At 40.2% G+C, this 18,797-nt stretch overlaps 3 protein-coding genes and 1 non-coding gene across 5 annotated transcripts in view; 2 read left to right on the forward strand and 2 right to left on the reverse strand.

Annotated features, from left to right (window-relative positions):
* Positions 1-2,953: 2,953 nt before the first annotated feature.
* cep97 (centrosomal protein 97) lies at positions 2,954-8,033 on the reverse strand. The gene is made up of 11 exons (XM_067515126.1): positions 7,891-8,033; positions 7,129-7,271; positions 6,863-7,021; positions 6,603-6,704; positions 6,376-6,489; positions 6,082-6,248; positions 5,808-5,972; positions 5,514-5,701; positions 4,734-5,388; positions 4,284-4,359; positions 2,954-4,123 (listed from the first exon to the last, which is right to left on the reverse strand). The coding sequence occupies exons 1-11, from the start codon at positions 7,925-7,927 to the stop codon at positions 3,599-3,601; spliced, it is 2,331 nt and encodes a 776-aa protein (XP_067371227.1). The 5' UTR covers positions 7,928-8,033; the 3' UTR covers positions 2,954-3,598.
* Positions 8,034-8,496: 463 nt separating this feature from the next.
* Positions 8,497-18,797, forward strand: part of rpl24 (ribosomal protein L24) — a 77,688-nt gene continuing 67,387 nt past the window's right edge. The window contains exons 1-6 of one of the 2 annotated variants that reach the window (XM_067516578.1): positions 8,498-8,564; positions 8,691-8,766; positions 9,415-9,525; positions 10,758-10,894; positions 11,394-11,457; positions 11,617-11,743. In XM_067516578.1, coding sequence (XP_067372679.1) covers positions 8,560-8,564; positions 8,691-8,766; positions 9,415-9,525; positions 10,758-10,894; positions 11,394-11,457; positions 11,617-11,697 — 474 coding nt within the window. In that variant the 5' untranslated portion in view covers positions 8,498-8,559 and the 3' untranslated portion in view covers positions 11,698-11,743. Of the gene's footprint in view, positions 8,565-8,690; positions 8,767-9,414; positions 9,526-10,757; positions 10,895-11,393; positions 11,458-11,616; positions 11,744-18,797 lie in introns of those variants that run through there. The other variant, XM_067516579.1, reaches the window with a different exon arrangement.
* Positions 9,972-10,152, forward strand: LOC137133654 (small nucleolar RNA SNORA23). The gene has a single exon (XR_010915273.1). It is a non-coding gene; the product is annotated as a small nucleolar RNA SNORA23 (small nucleolar RNA).
* mpc2b (mitochondrial pyruvate carrier 2b) lies at positions 13,487-18,506 on the reverse strand. The gene is made up of 5 exons (XM_067516580.1): positions 18,163-18,506; positions 16,175-16,215; positions 15,655-15,739; positions 15,093-15,204; positions 13,487-14,138 (listed from the first exon to the last, which is right to left on the reverse strand). The coding sequence occupies exons 1-5, from the start codon at positions 18,254-18,256 to the stop codon at positions 14,090-14,092; spliced, it is 381 nt and encodes a 126-aa protein (XP_067372681.1). The 5' UTR covers positions 18,257-18,506; the 3' UTR covers positions 13,487-14,089.

Consider the following 18,797-nt stretch of genomic DNA (forward strand, 5'->3'; position numbering starts at 1 on the left):
AAGCACATTCACAAGCTTCTCCTTTTTTTCCTTTCAGCTGTTCCCTTTCTGGGGGCCACAGCGAATCATGTGCCTCCATCTAACCCTGTCCTCTGCATCCTCTTCACTCACACCAACTAACTTCATGTCCTCCCTCACTACACCGATAAACCTCCTCTTTGGTCTTCCTCTAGACCTCCTGCCTGGCAGCTCCAACCTCAGCATCCTTCTACCGATATAATCACAATTTCTTCACTGAACATGTCCAAACCACCTCAATCTGGCCTCTCTGACTTTATCTCCAAAACATCTAACATGAGCGGTCCCTCTGATGTCCTCATTCCTGATCCTGTCCATCCTCGTCACTCCCAAAGAGAACCTCAACATCTTAAGCTCTGCTACCTCCAGCTCTGCCTCCTGTCTTTTCTTCAGTGCCACTGTCTCTTAAGCCGAACAACATCTCTGGTCTCACCACCGTCTTGAAATCCTTTCCTTTCATTCTTGCTGATACTCTTTTGTCACACAACACACCTGACACTTTTATCCACCCGTTCCAACCTGCCCGCACTCGCCTCTTCACCTCTTTTCCACACTCTCCGTTGCTCTGAACCGTTGACCCTAAGTACTTAAAGTCCTACACTTTCTTCACCTCTGCTCCCTGTAACCTCACCGTGCCACCTGGGTTCCTCTCATTCACACACATGTATTCTGTCTTGCTGCGGCTAAGCTTCATTCCTCTGTTTTCCAGAGCAGACCTCCACTTCTCTAGATTTTCCTCCACCTGCTCCCTGCTCTCACTACAAATCACAATGTCATCTGCAAACATCATAGTCCATTGTGGAGTGTGCACTGTGGACTGTGCACGGATGCCCTCTGGTGGCTGGGCCCCAGAGGATTCGTATGCGTGAAAAATGGCTTCACACAGCCATTGGGACAGGTGCTGAGCGGAAAGAGGAAGCTCGGCGGAGCCTTCCCTGTAGTGCACAAAAAGGCGCTTGTAACGGCATATATTTGACGTGCGTTTCACATTATAGAACAAAGCATGCACTGGGCACAGTAGATGAGAGGAGGCATGCTTCTCAGAAGTGTGAGGAGGTGTGCAGAAACCTTCCAAGGCTATGACTCTCGAGCTAAAGAACTAGTAATGCACTTGGGCATGAAAGCAGGATTAGGTCGGAGAACAGCCAGACTGAGATCCCAACAAATTAAGAGACACTCCGGGGAAACTGAAAGGGCAGAGAGGTCACTCACTCTCTCTATATGGACGTGAAACCCGAGAGAAGTGCCTGAGGGGAACCTGGTCCAGTTGCTTAAACGGGAAGCCGCCAATGCACGGAAGACCAGAGAAAGATCACAAGGAGGGGCCAAGGGTCGCAAAAGAGGCCGCTGCCGCCTCACACCCCTTAAAAAATGTTTCAGCAGGGGGTGACTGAAAACAGACCTGTCTGCGAATCCCTCATGACATGATTAGATCGCAGCTGCATAGGTCTTCACAGTGCTGACGGATAAGCCTCTGTCCACGAGGGTCTGAAGAAAAGACAGAACCCAAGGAAGAGGGCATGAAGGGGCAGACATGCCCTCTCCGAGCACGAGCGGTGAAAAGATGTCCACTTTGCTACATAGGAGGAAGTGGTGGATGCCGCCCTCGCACCCTGAATGGTGGCCACCACGCAGGATGAAAACCCCTGGTCGGCTAGGCACTCCTTCTCAGGGGCCAGACCCACAGGCGCTGCAGCAGAACTCGGGGCCTGAGACAGTGCGTCCGCACACCATGGGAGCTCCCAGGCCTGCCAGCATCTGGCAGAGTGCCAGAAAAAACGGTGCCCTGATTCGCCTCGGGGCCACAAGGATGACGGTGAGACACTCCTATCTCACACGGTCCAGCAACCAGGAAATCAGAGGGATAGGCGGAAAAGCATAGAGGAGCCGCCTGGGCCAATGGGAAAATGCACCCACTCCAAGGGTTTCCAAAGGTGCACGTTGGCTCTGCCAAACCTGCTCCAAATCTGCTGGACCAGCTCTGTGTGCAGCACCCTTTCCCTGGGGTGCTCCCCCCCCGGCCGTGGGATGTAAACAGCTCTGACGGAGCGGAAATGCGAGTGCCCCCACAGCAGCAGCTTCCTGGCGATGCTTAGGAGCTGTGATGATCTCAGGCCACCCTGACGGGATATGGACGGGTCAGGATCAGAAATTAATACATCAGAAGAACAGCTCATGTTAGATGTTTTGGAGATAAAAGTCAGAGAGGCCAGATTGAGATTCTCCTCCATGCTGTTGGTACCAAGGAGAAAAAAGGGGAGTGGGGGGGTGTACTGTCATGAGGTGTGAATGAGTTGGAGTGGTCAAAACTGTCGAAGAAGTTGTTTAGCTGGTTTGCTTTCTCCACATCTCCTTTAATGGTGTCATCTTGCTTCAAGCTGCATCCGGTGATAGTCTTCATCCCATACCACACCTTCTTCATGCTGCTTCCTCCTTTGCTGCTCCTTCACCTGTCTGAACTGGACTCTTGAGTTCCTTCTGCAGACGCGTAAGCTCCTGCTAATCACCATCCTTAAAGGCCCTCTTCTTCTGGTTAAGAAGACCCTTGATGTCACTCGTGATCCAGGGCTTGTTGATAGCATAGAAGTTTTAAAACATAATGGATGGATGGAAATTTTCTGAGTTTCTTGCTGTAAGGACTGTTGCTTAGTGGGATAATATAATATCTGCAGCACCCGATCTTATTCTTTTTTTCCTTTCAGGCAGGCTTATAAAGTGTAGTGCTACATGCTCCTTAGCTCCCATATTTGTGGTGTGTGCTAGCGCCACTTGTCAGCCTGGACAAAGTCGACGCAGCACATCTTTGACATCGACTTGGTGTGTCATGCCCCAAATAGATATCACACGGCTGCAGCTCCAATAAAAATCAGTTGTAAATGTTATGAATGAATTTATATACACCAACAAATTAAACAGCACAGTATTATTGAGAGAATTTGATCCTTACAATAAATGTTATTTACTGTCCCATTTCTTCTAATATTTGCTAATATTTCAGCATAATATGTAAACAAATAATATTCAGAAATGTATCATTAAAGATTTACTTACTTTATTTTCTTGAGCTAAAAAGGTTACATTTTATGTTAATCGTGTTTTGTGAACTGCGGTTGGTATAAACAGGTCAGCCAATAACACTGTGTGTTACAATAGACAGTATGCTTGTTGTTGGTTATGTATAGCTTACATCTGTTGTTACAAGTGCACTATGTTTAACACAGCCCCTCCTAATCTGATTTACTGCAGTTCATCACAAATTAGTGTTTAAAACAAAAGAATATGCCTGGTCAGTACAGGAAGCAACCTATTAACTATTAGCTGTATGTGGTTTTGAGAACTGCTTTCAATATAATAGTATCTTGTGAAGCTACAATCATTGTCTTTACAGAAAAATGCCAGTCTTCAATAAACAAGAGAACAAGTCCAAGCAGGGAAGTAAAACAAACAACCAAACAAAAATTTAAGGTCCATTGAAAGGAATGTACTGTTTTCTGGGTTCAGACTTTAGTGCAGTTATCTGAGATGTGGGTCAGCAATCAAGACGAGAGCAAGTTTCTAGAATGAGTTACTTCTAAGACTCTCAGACTGGACAAAGATTGGTTCCCTCCATTCTTTGCACTTCTGATGATTGGCTGTCTACTGCCATGTGTGGGGTGGAGCTGGATTGTACTGTTTTACTGGGAGAAATTGGTGATGCAGGCTGTGGTGTTTCTATTCTATCACTGATCACCTCTTCAGCCTCCTCTTCCCTCTGCTGCACAGAGCAAAGGTACTGCTCTAGCAGGCTGCAGTCTGCACTCTCCACACCGTGACCATCGCCTGCTAAGCCCCCGTAAACAGGGCTAAGTGCTCGCACTGTCTTCAGAGAGTCTGCTGTCCCACTGCTCAACAAGCTGTCTTCCTGCACTGCCTGCTGATCAGCTGTCGACTGGAAACCAGAGTCTGGGAAAGAGAGGTCTGTGCTGGGTGGGTTTGTTGTGCTGGATGCAACAGCCGGCGAAGCCTTACAAAGTGCAGGATGTGAGGTCTGAGCTGGGATGACAGTCTCAGTAATATTAGACAGCTGCTGCTCCACCGACTGCTTCCACTGCTGCATAGACTGCAGCTACGCAAAAAGCACAGGGAAAGTTGAAAGCTCATGAATAAGGTGAATAACGAGGAATAGGTCACTTACCAAAGCCAAAAACAGTTTAGTGTGTCACATCATAAATAATGAACAAGAACTAGTAAATGTGAGGTTATGATAAACATTTTAAATCACTGACCTCTTTCCACAGGAACTTGACAGCTTCCTCCTGAACTAGCCTTTGTATCTTCTCTTCCTCATACTGCTTCTCTACTCTGCAATAATACCGGTTTTATACTTTACTTTAAGTGAGAATATTTACAACATGTGCATCATGTACAACTTACAATTAATTACAATCGATTCACGCTGTCAGTACATAAAAGGCTCCTATAAAACAGTGGTTTCAAACCCTGGTCCTAGATCAGATAGGTTCAATGGTCAAGCAATAATTGGAAAACACCATCTCAGATTAGGCTGGAGTGGGGGAAGACAAAGTAAACTGATGTTTTCCAAATTCAGATAACTGAAGACACCTGATCCAGGCAATCAGTTTGTAAACAAGCAGGAAAGGGGTACCCTGAGGAACAGGCATGGGAGCCACTGATTTATAAGAATAATTTTTATGTACTGATGGTGAGTCGGTTACCTGTCAAGCTTGTCAGACAAGAAGAGGATGTGTTCTTGCATCCTGCGGAGGCGAATTTCACTGCGCACCTCTTTGGCCATGGGGTGAAAACACCGAGTGACCTGTCCCCTCCACCAGGATTGTATTTTAACAGCTGCTCTGTTGGCTTCTATTACGCTTGATTTGTTAATACACATACCAACTTCTTCCTGCTTACGGGCTTCCTTAACCTCTGCTTTAACAAAGTCAGAGCATGTTTCCAAATCATTTTGTGGTGTGGAAACACTGACTCCTAGTGACCCAGCTGCTGTGGCCGCCGCAGAAATAATTACTTCTTCAAAACCTTTTCTCTCGTGCTTATCTGTCAGGGGTAAAGAATGTGTCTTTATTGTGTTGTGCTTTGTGGAATGTGTTGGGTGCTTTGGAGCCAGGGAATCAGGTTCAAATGTCTCTGTCTCATCCTCACTGTCAGATTGAGTTGTTTGTGGCTCCAGATCTGATGTGAAGGGGAGAAAGGTGGACTCTGAGGAAAGCAGGCAGCAACTGAGCTTGTCCTCATCTGTCTGAACATCCTCCAGAAAGATATGTTCATCTCTGATATTTGGGCTGCGCACTATTGGCACTGACGGGTGGGAAGTATCACAGCTCACCCAAGTGTTGAACTGCACAACTGAATCTGGTAAATTTAGACACAAAACAGACAGCATTACAAAAGCATGTATGTGCTCTGCATAAAAATAATGGTTAAGAGAAACAATTAATACAGGTCTCATGCACAGCATTAAGTCAAAGTTATCCAACCTGTCTCCTGGACTAATGGAGCAGTAGCAGGTGTAGATGCTGGTGTTGGCGCACTATTTTTTTTCACCTCTCTGGCTCCTCCCTGTGGTACATGCGAAGGACTGTGCATCTCCACATCTAGTTGTGTTGGACGAGGGGGTCTAGGACAGCCTCCCTGGGTCTCCTCTAACAACTGTCTTTGGTGAAACCTAAAAAAAAAAGGAAATGTCAGAACAAAAGACTGTTCAAGTCATTACTTTCCAGTAACATGCATGTGCTGTTTAGCAAAGGCTCTTAATAAGAACTGATTTATACCTCTGCTTACTGAGTATCTTCTCCAGCTTGGCATCTTCTGCTGTCTCCAAGGCCGGGGATGAAGTCAGAGGGCACACAATAGCAAGGTACTGAACCAGCTGTACATGCTGACCAGGTCGATATGAACGTCCTTTACCTTGACTATATAGCCACTCCGCTTTAAGACTGCAGATGTAACAATTACACACAAAAAATATGAGATTAAAAATTCTGGAAATCATTTATGTTTTAAAGTTAGACCAATTGTAATAACAAATAAATAAAATGTACACACGCTTCTTTTTGTGACACCACATAGCCATCGAGGACCTTTAGGTTCAGGCACCAACTCATTATGTATGGTCGATAATCAAATCCTGGCAATGAGGGGGTTGCCATAACACAAGGGTTGCTCATAATAGACAATTGTTCTAGTTCATGAAAAGGTGCCAGGTATGATACCTACAGAGACATCAGGAATAAAATAGGATACAATTGATAAAACAGAGCACTTGCAGTGAAAATAATTCTCTGTATACTTTAAGTGTACAACAGTGCAATTAAATCTAGTAAGGTAAAAAGAAGTTACTTCGTTGAGATCTCTTATCTCGTTTTCTGCCAGAGAGAAAATGGATAAATGGGCAGGAAGGTGAGCAGGAACAGTACGTAGAGTTGTAATGCTGTTTCCATGAAGTAAAAGGGTCTGAAAAAATGACATCAAATTAATCACAGATGCCTAAAATAAAACCAAGACTATAAACATCCATTATTTTATTGTTTATGCCCACTTTTGACCTTAGAGGCTCCAACATTCACCTTTAATGCCACTAGCTTACTCAGATCCCCAATAGTAGATATGTTATTGTCAGACAGATCCAAGTGTTGAAGAGAAGCACAGTTGTTAAGTTGCTCAATGACCTACATGAAAAAGTGTACAGTCAATTTAAAATGCATCATAATAGTACATTTACAAAAAAATTACAGATGTATTTTTGTAATTAAATGATTGAAGTGATTAAATGATATACAAGTATGCGGGAATATACTTGTGAGTATGTGAGAATTTCTCTTATCACCTTAATATTATTCCCAGACAGGTTGAGCCATTTGAGGTGGGGCAAATCTCTGAGACCCTCAATGTAGCCAATACTATTATTGGGAAGATTAAGGACTCTCAACTCTGTCAGCCGAGACACACCCATCATTCTCACAAGACGATTACTGGCTACAGATAGCTAAAGAAGAAAAGACAAAGACTGATAAAAAAGGCATTCAATTGCTTGCAATTCGGTAAAGGTAGTGATAACTGAGCACTGAGTTCGATTCAAAAAGAGGCAATAACCTGCTGAAGACCTAGGCTCCGTTCTAAATTGTCCAGTTTCATGATGTGGTTCCGGTCTAGGATGAGGGTGTGAGTGTCTTCAGAACAGATAAAACTGGGATCCAGCTTTTGCATACCCTGAGCTGAAAGATCCAGCACAGGTCCTAGTAGGATAAAGACAAAGATAAAGAGGGTGGGAATTCAACTGAGCGTAAAACCACAACATCTATCGTTTTGCTCTTCACCATGGCTACGCAGCACACATGCAGCAACACACCTAAGTATAGCTAGGCTTTAGACAGTTAAAAAAAAGTAGGATACAGCTGAAACGATCCCATTCAGTGTACGTAGATTCATATCTGGGTAGTCCAATGGAAGATCTAGTTTGCAAACACGTTTTAATACAAAAATTGCCATTTAAACATAACAACCGTCTTTTAGTAATTGGTTTTGTGTAGTGTTAACGTACATAAAGGCAGAAGAGGTTTGATTTGCTGTCTAATGTGGGACGTTAGCTCCCTTGTTGCAACGTGATACTTAAACTGTAAGAAAACTTGCAGAACACGCCGTAAATTAGCTTATGTGATATTGAAGTTTCACGAAAGCATGTGAAAGTCTGACACGTTTTGTTCTGCACTCCTGGACACAGAAAACAGAAGCACTGGAATGTCGCATGTTAGCTAATGTTAGCTAACGCTAGATTGGTAGTAAACATACATTAGCTGTAAACAAACACACATCCTTTATATCTGCTTAACCTAAACAACCAGTGGGGCCACTTACCGGCTTTCGTATCAACTTGTAAATCTGAAACACCCATCCTGTCGCCTCCGACAACACGACTGTACGTTAACAACTGACGTTTGTAGCCTCAATCTGTGGCGAGAAAGACAAGAAGCGCCTGCCGCTTGTCAAACCCTTAACCAAGGTAGTTCTAGGAAATGTAGTTCTTGCTCATTACGGAGTAACGTCTTTGCGCCTCAAAAAGACTACAATTTCGGTTGCTTCCTACAGCGCGTGAACCGCCAGGCAGGTTACGTTTGTGATGGAGATGAAGCCACAGCTGAATCCAATAACGATTAAAAAAATAAAATGTTATTATGTGTTTGCGTTTTATTTTGTACTATTTGCTTGTTTCAACGGTTTACTATGGCAACGGTGAGCCAAAAAGTCTTGCCTGGCCGTTTCAAGCTTGCTCATACCTTTGCAGGGCAACCGTCAGATTGTGACTTCAACATTTTGATGATAGGACAAAGTACTAATTTAATTAAAATAGTTTTATAATATCAAAAATAATTTATGCATGTATGTTATGTATGAAACGTCAAGAACACCTTCGCTTAATTAAACAATTCGATGTTTATTAACTTATAAATATCGTTTTGAAGTCTCCTAAATCAGCTTCCGTTTCCGTTGTCTTTCTTTCCGGTTTTGTGCCCTCTCGTAGCCATCATGAAGTGAGTTTACGGAATACAATCAAACGCCATCTGAACTCTTAAACAAAGATTTTAAAGATGTTGTTTACACCCAGAATGCATTTGTATATTTTTCTTTTTGTGATACTTAATATTTGTCGTTTTCAGGGTCGAGTTGTGCAGTTTCAGCGGGTATAAGATATACCCCGGTCATGGCCGCCGATACGCCAGGATAGACGGAAAGGTAATCACTCTATAAAGTATGACTGTTCTTGTTTGTCCTTTAAAACAATTTAAAGTACAATATATGGATTCATTTTACATATTGTATTTCTCTCTAGCTTAAAGTAGGTATTTGTAACAGAAGTAAAATAATGGAATAGGCAATCATGGCTCCATTATATCTTAAGGAACTGGCTAACGTAGTAGCCACCGCAAACTGTTAGCTCTCGTAATGTAGCATTAGACAATCAGTTTAAACATGTTATTGACAGTGTTTATAAGTTTCTGATTTCCCTTCACAACACAAGGTAGAGCATGGCAGTGTTGACTAAATCAGATATCACTACATGTTATTAATTAGCTTGACCTCTTTAGTGTAAAAACACTGCAGATGTCTTAATGGTGTAAGTGAGTTCCAGTAGTGCATTGCAGATGTGTAGAAGCGTGTGTGCATATTTTTTTTGCAGGGGCAAAAATTGGCTGAGTAACAGAACACTTGGCAGTGATGTCACAAAAAGACAGATCCATAAATGTTTTAGATCTCAGTCTACTACTTTTTGTAAAAAAAAAAAAAAAAAAAAAAAATACTGTCAAGGAGAAAGAGCGAACAAGTGTACAAATGTAACAAAGTTTTCTGTCTCTTCTTTTTTCTCTTTAATATAATTTTTAGGTGTTCCAGTTTTTGAACGCCAAGTGTGAGTCTGCTTTCCTGGCCAAGAGGAACCCCAGACAGATTAACTGGACTGTGTTGTACAGACGCAAGCACAAGAAGGGCCAGTCTGTAAGTAGCGTTTTTTGTGTAGTTGAAATATTTACTCTCTTTAGGCAAACCTTCCCATACTGTCTAACACTGATTTATCTGTCAGTATTAGCTTCAGAAAAAGCATTTGTTGGTGAATTATTTTTATTTGGTTAAATTAAACTTTTATTAATATTGATTGCAGTGTGCTCTTTCACACTCAGACTTTTGTGATAGTTAGACTTGAATCCAAATTTTGAGCAATTTGTAATAGTCTTTGAGAGACTGCAAAAGAAGATGCAAATGTTTCCATCCACTACTACTGTGTATAAGAGCTGGTCCATCAAAAGAAATGTGGAGAGGCTAATTTTCCAGTTTTGTGATTTGCAGAGAACTAGTTTTGGTTTAATAAAACCACATTGATAGATCTGTACATTTATTTAGAATATTACATATAAGTAAAGTTTACCCAATTTAGTTTAGCTGCGGGTGGATGGTGTGCACGGTGTTCATCCGTGTTATGTGTTGTTGCCGGACTGTGTTTTGCAGTCTGGGCAGCAGCGCTCACTCCACACCTGCAGCTATAGAACAAATGGAGATCATAGTACTGGCCCTTGACGTCTTCATTGACATCTCACCATTGGTCAGCCTCCAAACTCTCCAACATGTTACAATATTTTGTAAGGATTATGTGATTTTTATTACCATTTGTAATACACCTAATTTTTGGAAATCCTAAACTACTCCGATCACAAAGAGTAATTGCTCAACAGTGCAACTTTATTAACCTTTAAGTATTAAAATATTAATACAATTTCCTGAAATGTTTTAAAGTCTGTGTTGTACACACTTGCCCACACACTTGTTTCGTGACTACTGAAATTAATCTGTTAAATCCAATAACCGTACAATGAGATTTAAAAAAAAAAAAAGTTCTACCTATAAAAATCGGTTGACTGGTATGCACCATTCCAAAAATAACCTTGCTGTTAATTGGCTGTATTTAAAAAAAAAATATGTTTATTTTGGTGTATTGGCTTAGTTTAAAACCCAAATTTTAGTTCTTGCATCCATCTTTTTAGTAGCAGATTCTCCTCCAGTGTTGGCAGGTACATGAACCAGACATTTACACCAAATATTTCTTTTGTGGAATGCTCTTGGTCAGTCTTTCTCCTTCAGTCAATAGCAGTCGGACTTGGATGGTTATGCACATGATGTCTGTTAGTCATTTTGGGATGCACACAAACCCAAGTTCTCGTTATGTGATTTAACAGGAAGAGGTGACAAAGAAGCGTACCCGCCGCGCAGTGAAATTCCAGAGGGCCATCACTGGGGCCTCCTTGGCTGAAATTATGGCCAAGAGGAACCAGAAGCCTGAGGTTCGCAAGGCTCAGAGGGAGCAGGCAATCAGGTAAAATGCTAATTGTCAACTTTTTCAAATTAAAATGTGTTGTGAAAGTCTGATCTAATTTTAGTTGTTTGACAACAGCTAGCTCTGCAAAGAGTCCAATCTGTGTTTTTAATATTCAAAGTCCTTTTATTAACTGTTTCACGTGGTTCAGGAAAACACCCAACCAGTCTGAAATTAATTGTATATTTGTGCAATTTAGATTGAAATAATTTTGTTCTCTAAAAGGAGTGAGACATTTAAAAGAAATTACATCTTGTACAGCTACATATTTAGATTTTCCGTATCTTGTTAAACGTAGTTCGGAACCACCTCTCACAAAAAAATTGACTGTATAATAGTATATAAGATGCTAATGTCTCCTAGTTTTGTTTTTTCAATCTAGAGTATCCTTTAACAGCTGGTCCCCAGATAGTAAACTATCACATTAAATACATTTTATATCCCAGATGTGACAATTTTACCCTTATTGCCCAGTCCTAATTGTTTTTATTTCTCTCAGGGCTGCCAAGGAGGCCAAGAAGGCAAAGCAGGCAGCAAAGAAGCCTGCTGCCCCAAGTGCAAAAGTAAGTGTTTCAGTTTATAAATGAAGCTGTTAACAAAAACTACACTTTTTAACCTAATCTGATTGTTTGGTCTCATGTTAGTAATGTCAACGCTGTTCCTCTGTATTTACTTGATAATACGATGGATAACAGTACGGTACTGTATTTCTCCTTCTGTAGACCACAGCCAAGACTGCACAAAAGCCTAAGATTGCCAAGCCCATGAAGATCAGCGCGCCGCGGGTTGGTGGAAAACGCTAAACCTGACCATTGTTTATGGTTGTGAATAAAAGTTTGTGGGAAACCATCATTTGTGTGATTTGTACATCATCCAGCCCTAGGGCTGTATAACCGTACCATGAAATGATCGGGTCAGAGCTTTAACAACAATTATTAGGAAATATTACATTTAAATTACCTTCTGCTTTTTTTTTTGTTTCACGGGTAAACTAGCCCTTGTATTGTCAGCAGCTGAAACTGGGATTTGTTTCTCTGTAGTGCAGGATGCAAACAGAACAGAACACATGAAGATCCAGATTGAAATTAGTTCCCTTAAAAGGCTTAACCACTGTAAATTCAGACTCTTTCAGGACACTTCACCTGTTCTTGAACTGGACTCCTTCAATCTATTCAAAAGGAGAGCACTGCTTTTCTAACAGCTTCACACTTTCTTATTAACACAGAATGAGGACCAGCCAGGGAGTCAGGCATGTAGACAACAAATTGAGTTGTGAAAGCCTTTTTAAGCCAGCCAAATTTAACAAAAGACTGTATTAGAACTTGGAATAAAAAAGCATTTGTTTTGTACAGGCACAGCTTGAAAAAGGAGTTTCAGACTCAATCTCCATCTGAGGTGTTTCAGTGACAAAAAGTATTTCACTAGAAATAAGGAATGTTTCCCATATAAAATATCAAATGTACATTGCTTGAAAGCACTGCATTGGCTTGTGTAACCCAGAAAAAAATCAACAACCTTGCAGGACACAGGGCTGAGTTCATGACCCATTCTACGCATAGGTGTGATGCTGGGTTGTACATACAGAGGGTCTTACAGTCTAATGTTATCACTACTGTAACCACAGCAACCGTGAAGTTGACTTATTATAGGAAAGTGTCAAATTAATGTTGTGGCTGAACACTGTAGTTGCATACAGCTGAAACAGAGTACTGGTTTTCTATTGGGATTAGTATTAGGTAACGGGTGTTACCTTTTTGTTGCGTTGTATTAAAATTACATGAAATGTATGAAATCCTTTTACAAAGCAATGGTATATATGCAGATGTTTGAGGCTTTCAAAAGTAGTTTTTGGCACCCAAATAGAAAGTGGTGCCTTTAAAGCCTCCTGCATAATCTGTTGACCCTATTTAAATGACAACAAATTTTATCTTTTAGACTTGCAGCTAATGATTTTCTTCCTTGATTAACTTAGGTCATTTATTATCTTTTAAAATGTTGAGTAATAGTAAAAGAATCCTCATCATATGCTGTATTTGGTCTGTAAGACCAAAGATGAAGTTCATTTGTAAATTCTCACACAAACTGGAACAAGGACACGTTTTTTTTTTCTCAGAACAATAAAGGTAATAAAAAGATTTAAGGGACACATCACTGATGTACTGTGCAGCACTTTGATAACAGTGAAGGCCTTAGCCCAAAGACAGAATTTAAAACTGAAAGGTTTTTTGTTTTAACACTCATTTCTCACACTCAATAATGCTTCCAACATTTTTCCAGGCTCTGTAAACATATGTTAAAGCTCTAACATTGTCAGTTTCATATAGTATGAACTAAAGTATTTGGTGTCGATTTTGTAAAAGTCAACTGTTTAACAGGCTTTATTACCATTACATAGCCACATAGATCAACCCTCAGTTCTGATCAGTTATTGCTACAGTAGTCTGGGGATTATAAACTACAAAGACAACGAGTCAAAGAAAGTACTATTGTCACGCAGAAAAATAGTAGTATTAGTGAATAATAGTAGTAGTAAAAGTAGCATTGGTGTAAGTATTCCAGTCTGAAAAATTTAAATTAAAAAGAATCATTACATGGTAATAATAATAGTTTAATAAAGAATGAGGTACAGATGCCATGAAACCAAATTATAAGTAAATTAGGATATAAATGTGATGGCATCCTACTTGATTTCATTTGAAAACATTCTTTAAACCACCTTCAACACAAATCCAAGAGTTACATCATACTTAGGGAAATTATTGCATGAGGTAGTGATTGCTACACTCAAAGTAAGATGATGAAAAAAAGCAAAACTTCCCAAACTAGTGCACAATGTATAAAGCATGAATATAAATTAATAAATGTACAATCATACATTTTGATTAACATGTAAAACATGTAACAAACTTGTGCGTTGATGACCATCATTCTTGACTGTGTGTTGACTACAGTTAAAAAAAAAAATGTTTCCCCCCCCCCCTCTTTCTTTATACCCTGAGGAAATTTGAAACTTAAAGAAAAGTGCACACTTCCAACAGGGCTGACAGGCTGAAGGTGCTAGAAAAAAGGTTTTGGCATGTTTGGTTAAGGAGACAACATGGAGTGATTTAGACATTATGAGAAGGGGGCAAATTAGTGCCCAGTGTGAATTCCTCTTTCAGTCCACTGCTGATGGAAAGCTGCCCACAGTGAATCTTAGGACTCTGCAGCCTGTTTAGCCATTGCCTTCTTATCCTGCTTATACCTATTAGGGTGTAAAAAGGACAGAAAACCACATTGTTAGGATAAAAAAATTTCAAAAACACATTTACAGTGGCTCAAGTAACACACACACACACACACACACACACAAACACACACAATTTTGACCACGCTGCATGCATTTATTGGAATGTGTGTATTTTTAAGAATAAACAGTAGTCACATAATTTAATGAGGGAATCATCTTAATCTCTAATTTGTGTTACAAGGTGTGCCAAGAAACATTTTGATTATGTCTCAGGTTAAATGTGTGGACTACATTCCACATTACCCTGACCTGTATTACCCGTTTTAGTCAAATGTTAGCAAGCTGGTTTTGTTAGTTGTTTTCTTAGAGAGGATGTACCTGAGCTAAGTATTTGGTAATTAATTGTTTCTTTGAAAAAGCCCGTTTGTTTAATGCAACCTGATTTGACTAAGTGGTGCAGATATCTTCGTAAACACCAAGTCTAAGCTCTGAAAAAGCAGGTGCAACTGGCTCTGTGACTATAACTTTGTTTGAAAAAGATCATGTACATTCTCTTACAAACTAGTTGGTTAGTCAACAGTGAGTTTATGTGACACTTTTGCATTTCAGTCAGTGGGTTTTCCTCCTTAAGACAAATGTTTAAACTCACTTTCCTGTGTTTGTTTTCTCTCCGTAAAAATGTAACATTGGTAAACCAAGCGCACATGAAAACTCCTGTATGTTGTACATGCACAACTCTCTATGCAGCTGCTGGAATGTACTTAGGTAAACATTTCATTGTTGCTGTGTTCATTACTTATTTTATAATCAAAAACGAGAAAGGAATAAACCTAACAAGAAGCAACTATAGGCACTTGTCTCCTTATTATAGTCGTGTTATGATTTGATCATCGAAGCAGTTCTAACATTCAGTAGGTAGAAGTAACTGACTGGTCAGTTTTGGTACTTTGCCATACAATCACAACAAACCTCCAGATCCTGTAGAGCTGGGACCCTCCTGCACAGCCTAGGAAGAAATTGACAGCAAACAGGTTCCAGTTCCTTGGGTAGATAACCAATGAGTATCTAGACCAGATCAGCCCTGGTGATGAGATGAGGGACAACAGTAAAAGAGCAGGTTATGCAAACTAATAGTAAACCAGGTGTTATTCATGAGATCAAAGTCTGTGTTTTGACAAAAGAAAAACAGATAAGATTTGGTTAAAGCTACATATTGCAAAAGCTGACACATAGTCAACCTTTAGCACAGATTCCTTCTCAGCACTGAGCTTAAAAAAAAAAAGATCAATAATTCAAAGCAAACCAAAATACACAGCCAAATATTCTAAAAACTTTACAGCATTTCTCACATGTATGTTAGTTACTTAAAATACAAAATATCAAGGGAATGCAACATAACAAGGTAAAAAGATATCCTCTACATTATTTTCTACTGTAACATTTTCCGTCACAGGTTGTATTTCCCTACATCACACATTTGCCGTATTCACACTGAAACACAATGATGAATCTAATTAAAATCTCATCCCACCTGTGGCTGTCAAGACTGCAGACTGGGAGGTACTGAGTTTATCTGCTGGTCGAGTCATATCAGCCAAGCCAGCAACAACCAGACCCTGCAGAGAAAACATACTTTGGTTAGTAAACAAAAGCAGAAAAACACATCTGATACACAGAACAGTATTTATTATTTTTTTGTTTATTGGAGAAATGGGATGACTATTAAAAGTATTAAAATTACTGATTCAAACAGTGACTCAAACACAGATATCTGGACCTTATGAAGAATGTTTTACACAAGACACTGAACCCCTAACAGCCCATTCCCATACCCAGCTGTGCAGTGCCAGTACAAGCCAGCTAGAAATTGGGGAGGGTTGCGTCAGGAAGGGTATCCGGTGAAAAAAACTGTGCTAAATCAACATGCGGACAATGATCCGCTGTGGTGACCCTGAACTCACGGGATAAGGACAAAATAAATAAATAAATAAATCAAGGGGAAGATAACCTATATAACCAATGTAATTTGTCATTATATTGCTATAACTTACCCACTTAAACATTGGGGCCCAGAAGAAAACGGTCTTCGGACCTAGAATGAAAACCAAAAAAAAGGAAATCTGAATCTAATAGCAGCACCCATTCCTAACAAATACATGTGTATATGTAATCTGTTAAAATCAGTTATTACACAATATTATTATTATTAGTTATTTTTTTCCTTAAGTCCCACTCAACTCAGAAATATGCTTTTTTCAGATTTTACTTTACTGAGTTGTTCTGTTTTCTGCTTGGAATTATTTTTTAACACAGTTCAACACTGCAGGAGAATTTGTGAGCTCAACTTCACACTTTAAAACCCACATGCACAAGCATGATTTGTGACATCTAATAACAACAAAATCCTTTCTCATTGTATGTGTGCTGAAAGACACAATGAGAAAGGATTTTGTGTTAAAGGAGGAGACATCATACTGTGAGCAGATAGCTTTGAAAATGAACAATATTTACACAGTAAAAAGAAATTATATTTCAATGAGAAGAGAAAAGGGTGACGTGATTTCAAATATTTTTCACAAGTTACATGGATTTTGCAGAAAAACCAAAAAAAACAGTTTATAGCCTAATCTGTCTTAATTCATGACTGATAGGAATTTTCGATTAGTCTTTCTTGGGCTGAGGCTTTTTAAAATGTTTGGATAGATTAGACAGAAACCCAGAGACAGTATCTGTGTAACAGTCACCTGGGATACCTCAGCACGTCCAGGCTGCTGGAAGAAGTCTCACATGAGATTAATTGGCACAGTGATGGAAAAATTGGAGCAGTGATAAAAAGCTTTTGGTCCGAAATCTGTTCCCTACAGATGCTGCTGGCTAAACAAAAAGTGGGACGTCCGTCGCAGCAAATCATCTTTGAGGGAGTTGGCTTTTGTCAACACCTCTTTATACTTGGTCAGTAAGTTGTCCTTGTGGCACTTTTGCACGGACAAATCAAAGAACAGACTGTTCTTGGTGACACCTTCATTTCAGTAACCTCTAGTTATTATCAAAGTGAGCTCAACGGTGTGGTGTGCAAGCTGTACTTACAATCTCTGTTTTACTTACACCTAACAAAAATAATGAAGCCTAATGCTATAAATTGTTGGTTTCATTAAGATTAGCATGTTCTAAAGAGATGTTTCTTCGACAATTTTCTACTGTATTTACATTACCCTCATTTTTATAAACTGGCTTGACAAAACACACTTCCATGAAGCTAGGCTTTATTGTGTGCCTGCTGTATTATTACTTCAGTGCTGATCATTGTTTCACAAAATGTAGCAAATTATTGATTGTTTAAATCAGGATTAAAGCCAAATAATAATTTATCATAAGATTTATTTGATCTTACTTAGTTTTAATTAGAAAAATATAGACATTTGAGACAGTCAGTGGGCTTTGTGTCCATATAATATGCAACTGCCTTTGATGTGCAATAGGTTAAATAAAATTGCAAATTTAAATGATAAACACATTAATGGCTAAACATAGCGGTTAGTTGCAGTCCAATTAGAACGAATACATGATCAAAACACAGATACATAATGATTTGTACTGGTAACTAATATGATTAATAATCCAGTATTATTTACCGTTATTACTTACCGTTTCGAAAAACATACTGTTGTGACTGAAAACCTGCCTCATCTCTCCACTTATCTCTTTACTGTACCCAGACCCAGCTGGGTCTTATTGCTACGAACGTTCCCTGCCATACATCCAGCTCTCCTTCAGAGACGGAGCGGTTTACCTCCAGTTATCACTGCGGATCGTGGCCTCCCCAAGCCACAGTGACAGCTCGGGCATCAACCATAGACTAAAGCAGCAAATGATCTCCCTGCAGGATGCAGCCAAGACCGGCCACTGCACCAGCATCAGTTTCACCACTGCTGGAGCCAACATCAGTTACCCTCTATTACTAACGTGTACACCCGGAAACATCAAAAACAAACGCGGCCTGGTGATCGGGCATCGGTGTGATCATCAGCTCTGACATTACCTGCCGGGTGGTTGTAGAGAGGTCTAAGTTTGCCGGGTAGCATAAGCTCGACCCTGTCCAAAATCCTGTGGTAGGACGCTCTGAGTGCAGCCATGATTGTATCGCTAGATATTCCGATGAAAAGAGACCCAGTAAGAACCTGGCTCGCTAAACGGTTAGCTTGCGTTTTAAAAACACTAATAATAAAAAAAGTTAGCTTCGCCTTCTTCTACGATGCAGGACAATAGTCAGACAAAATGATATGATGAAGGTGTCCTAGTATCGACCTTTCCCCCGCAGATCTGTGACCATGCTAGCGCTGCTAGCTCCTCTCTGACCGACACGAAGAGGTGACTTTCTGTACGATGCAACCGACCGCGTGAGGGGAGGCGTCACACCTTCCCGCACTCTTACTGGTCAATAGGGTTCCAACTGCAATATGATTGGTTTATATGGTGTCGTTAGGTTTCTCTGCCTAGCGTATCCCAACTAGGTGAACACAAATCAGTTGTCTCATTGACAACTTATGTGAAAAGAACTATAAAAGCTTAACAAGTTTTCCGAATTATACAATTTATTATAGAAAGTTTTGTCTCTCTGCTCGTAATCAAAGAGTAGTAAAAAACTTAATTTAAAAGAAACCAAGGACATCTGAC

The sequence above is a fragment of the Channa argus genome, chromosome 9, assembly GCF_033026475.1.
Source record: "Channa argus isolate prfri chromosome 9, Channa argus male v1.0, whole genome shotgun sequence".
Classification (NCBI taxonomy): Eukaryota; Metazoa; Chordata; class Actinopteri; order Anabantiformes; family Channidae; genus Channa; species Channa argus.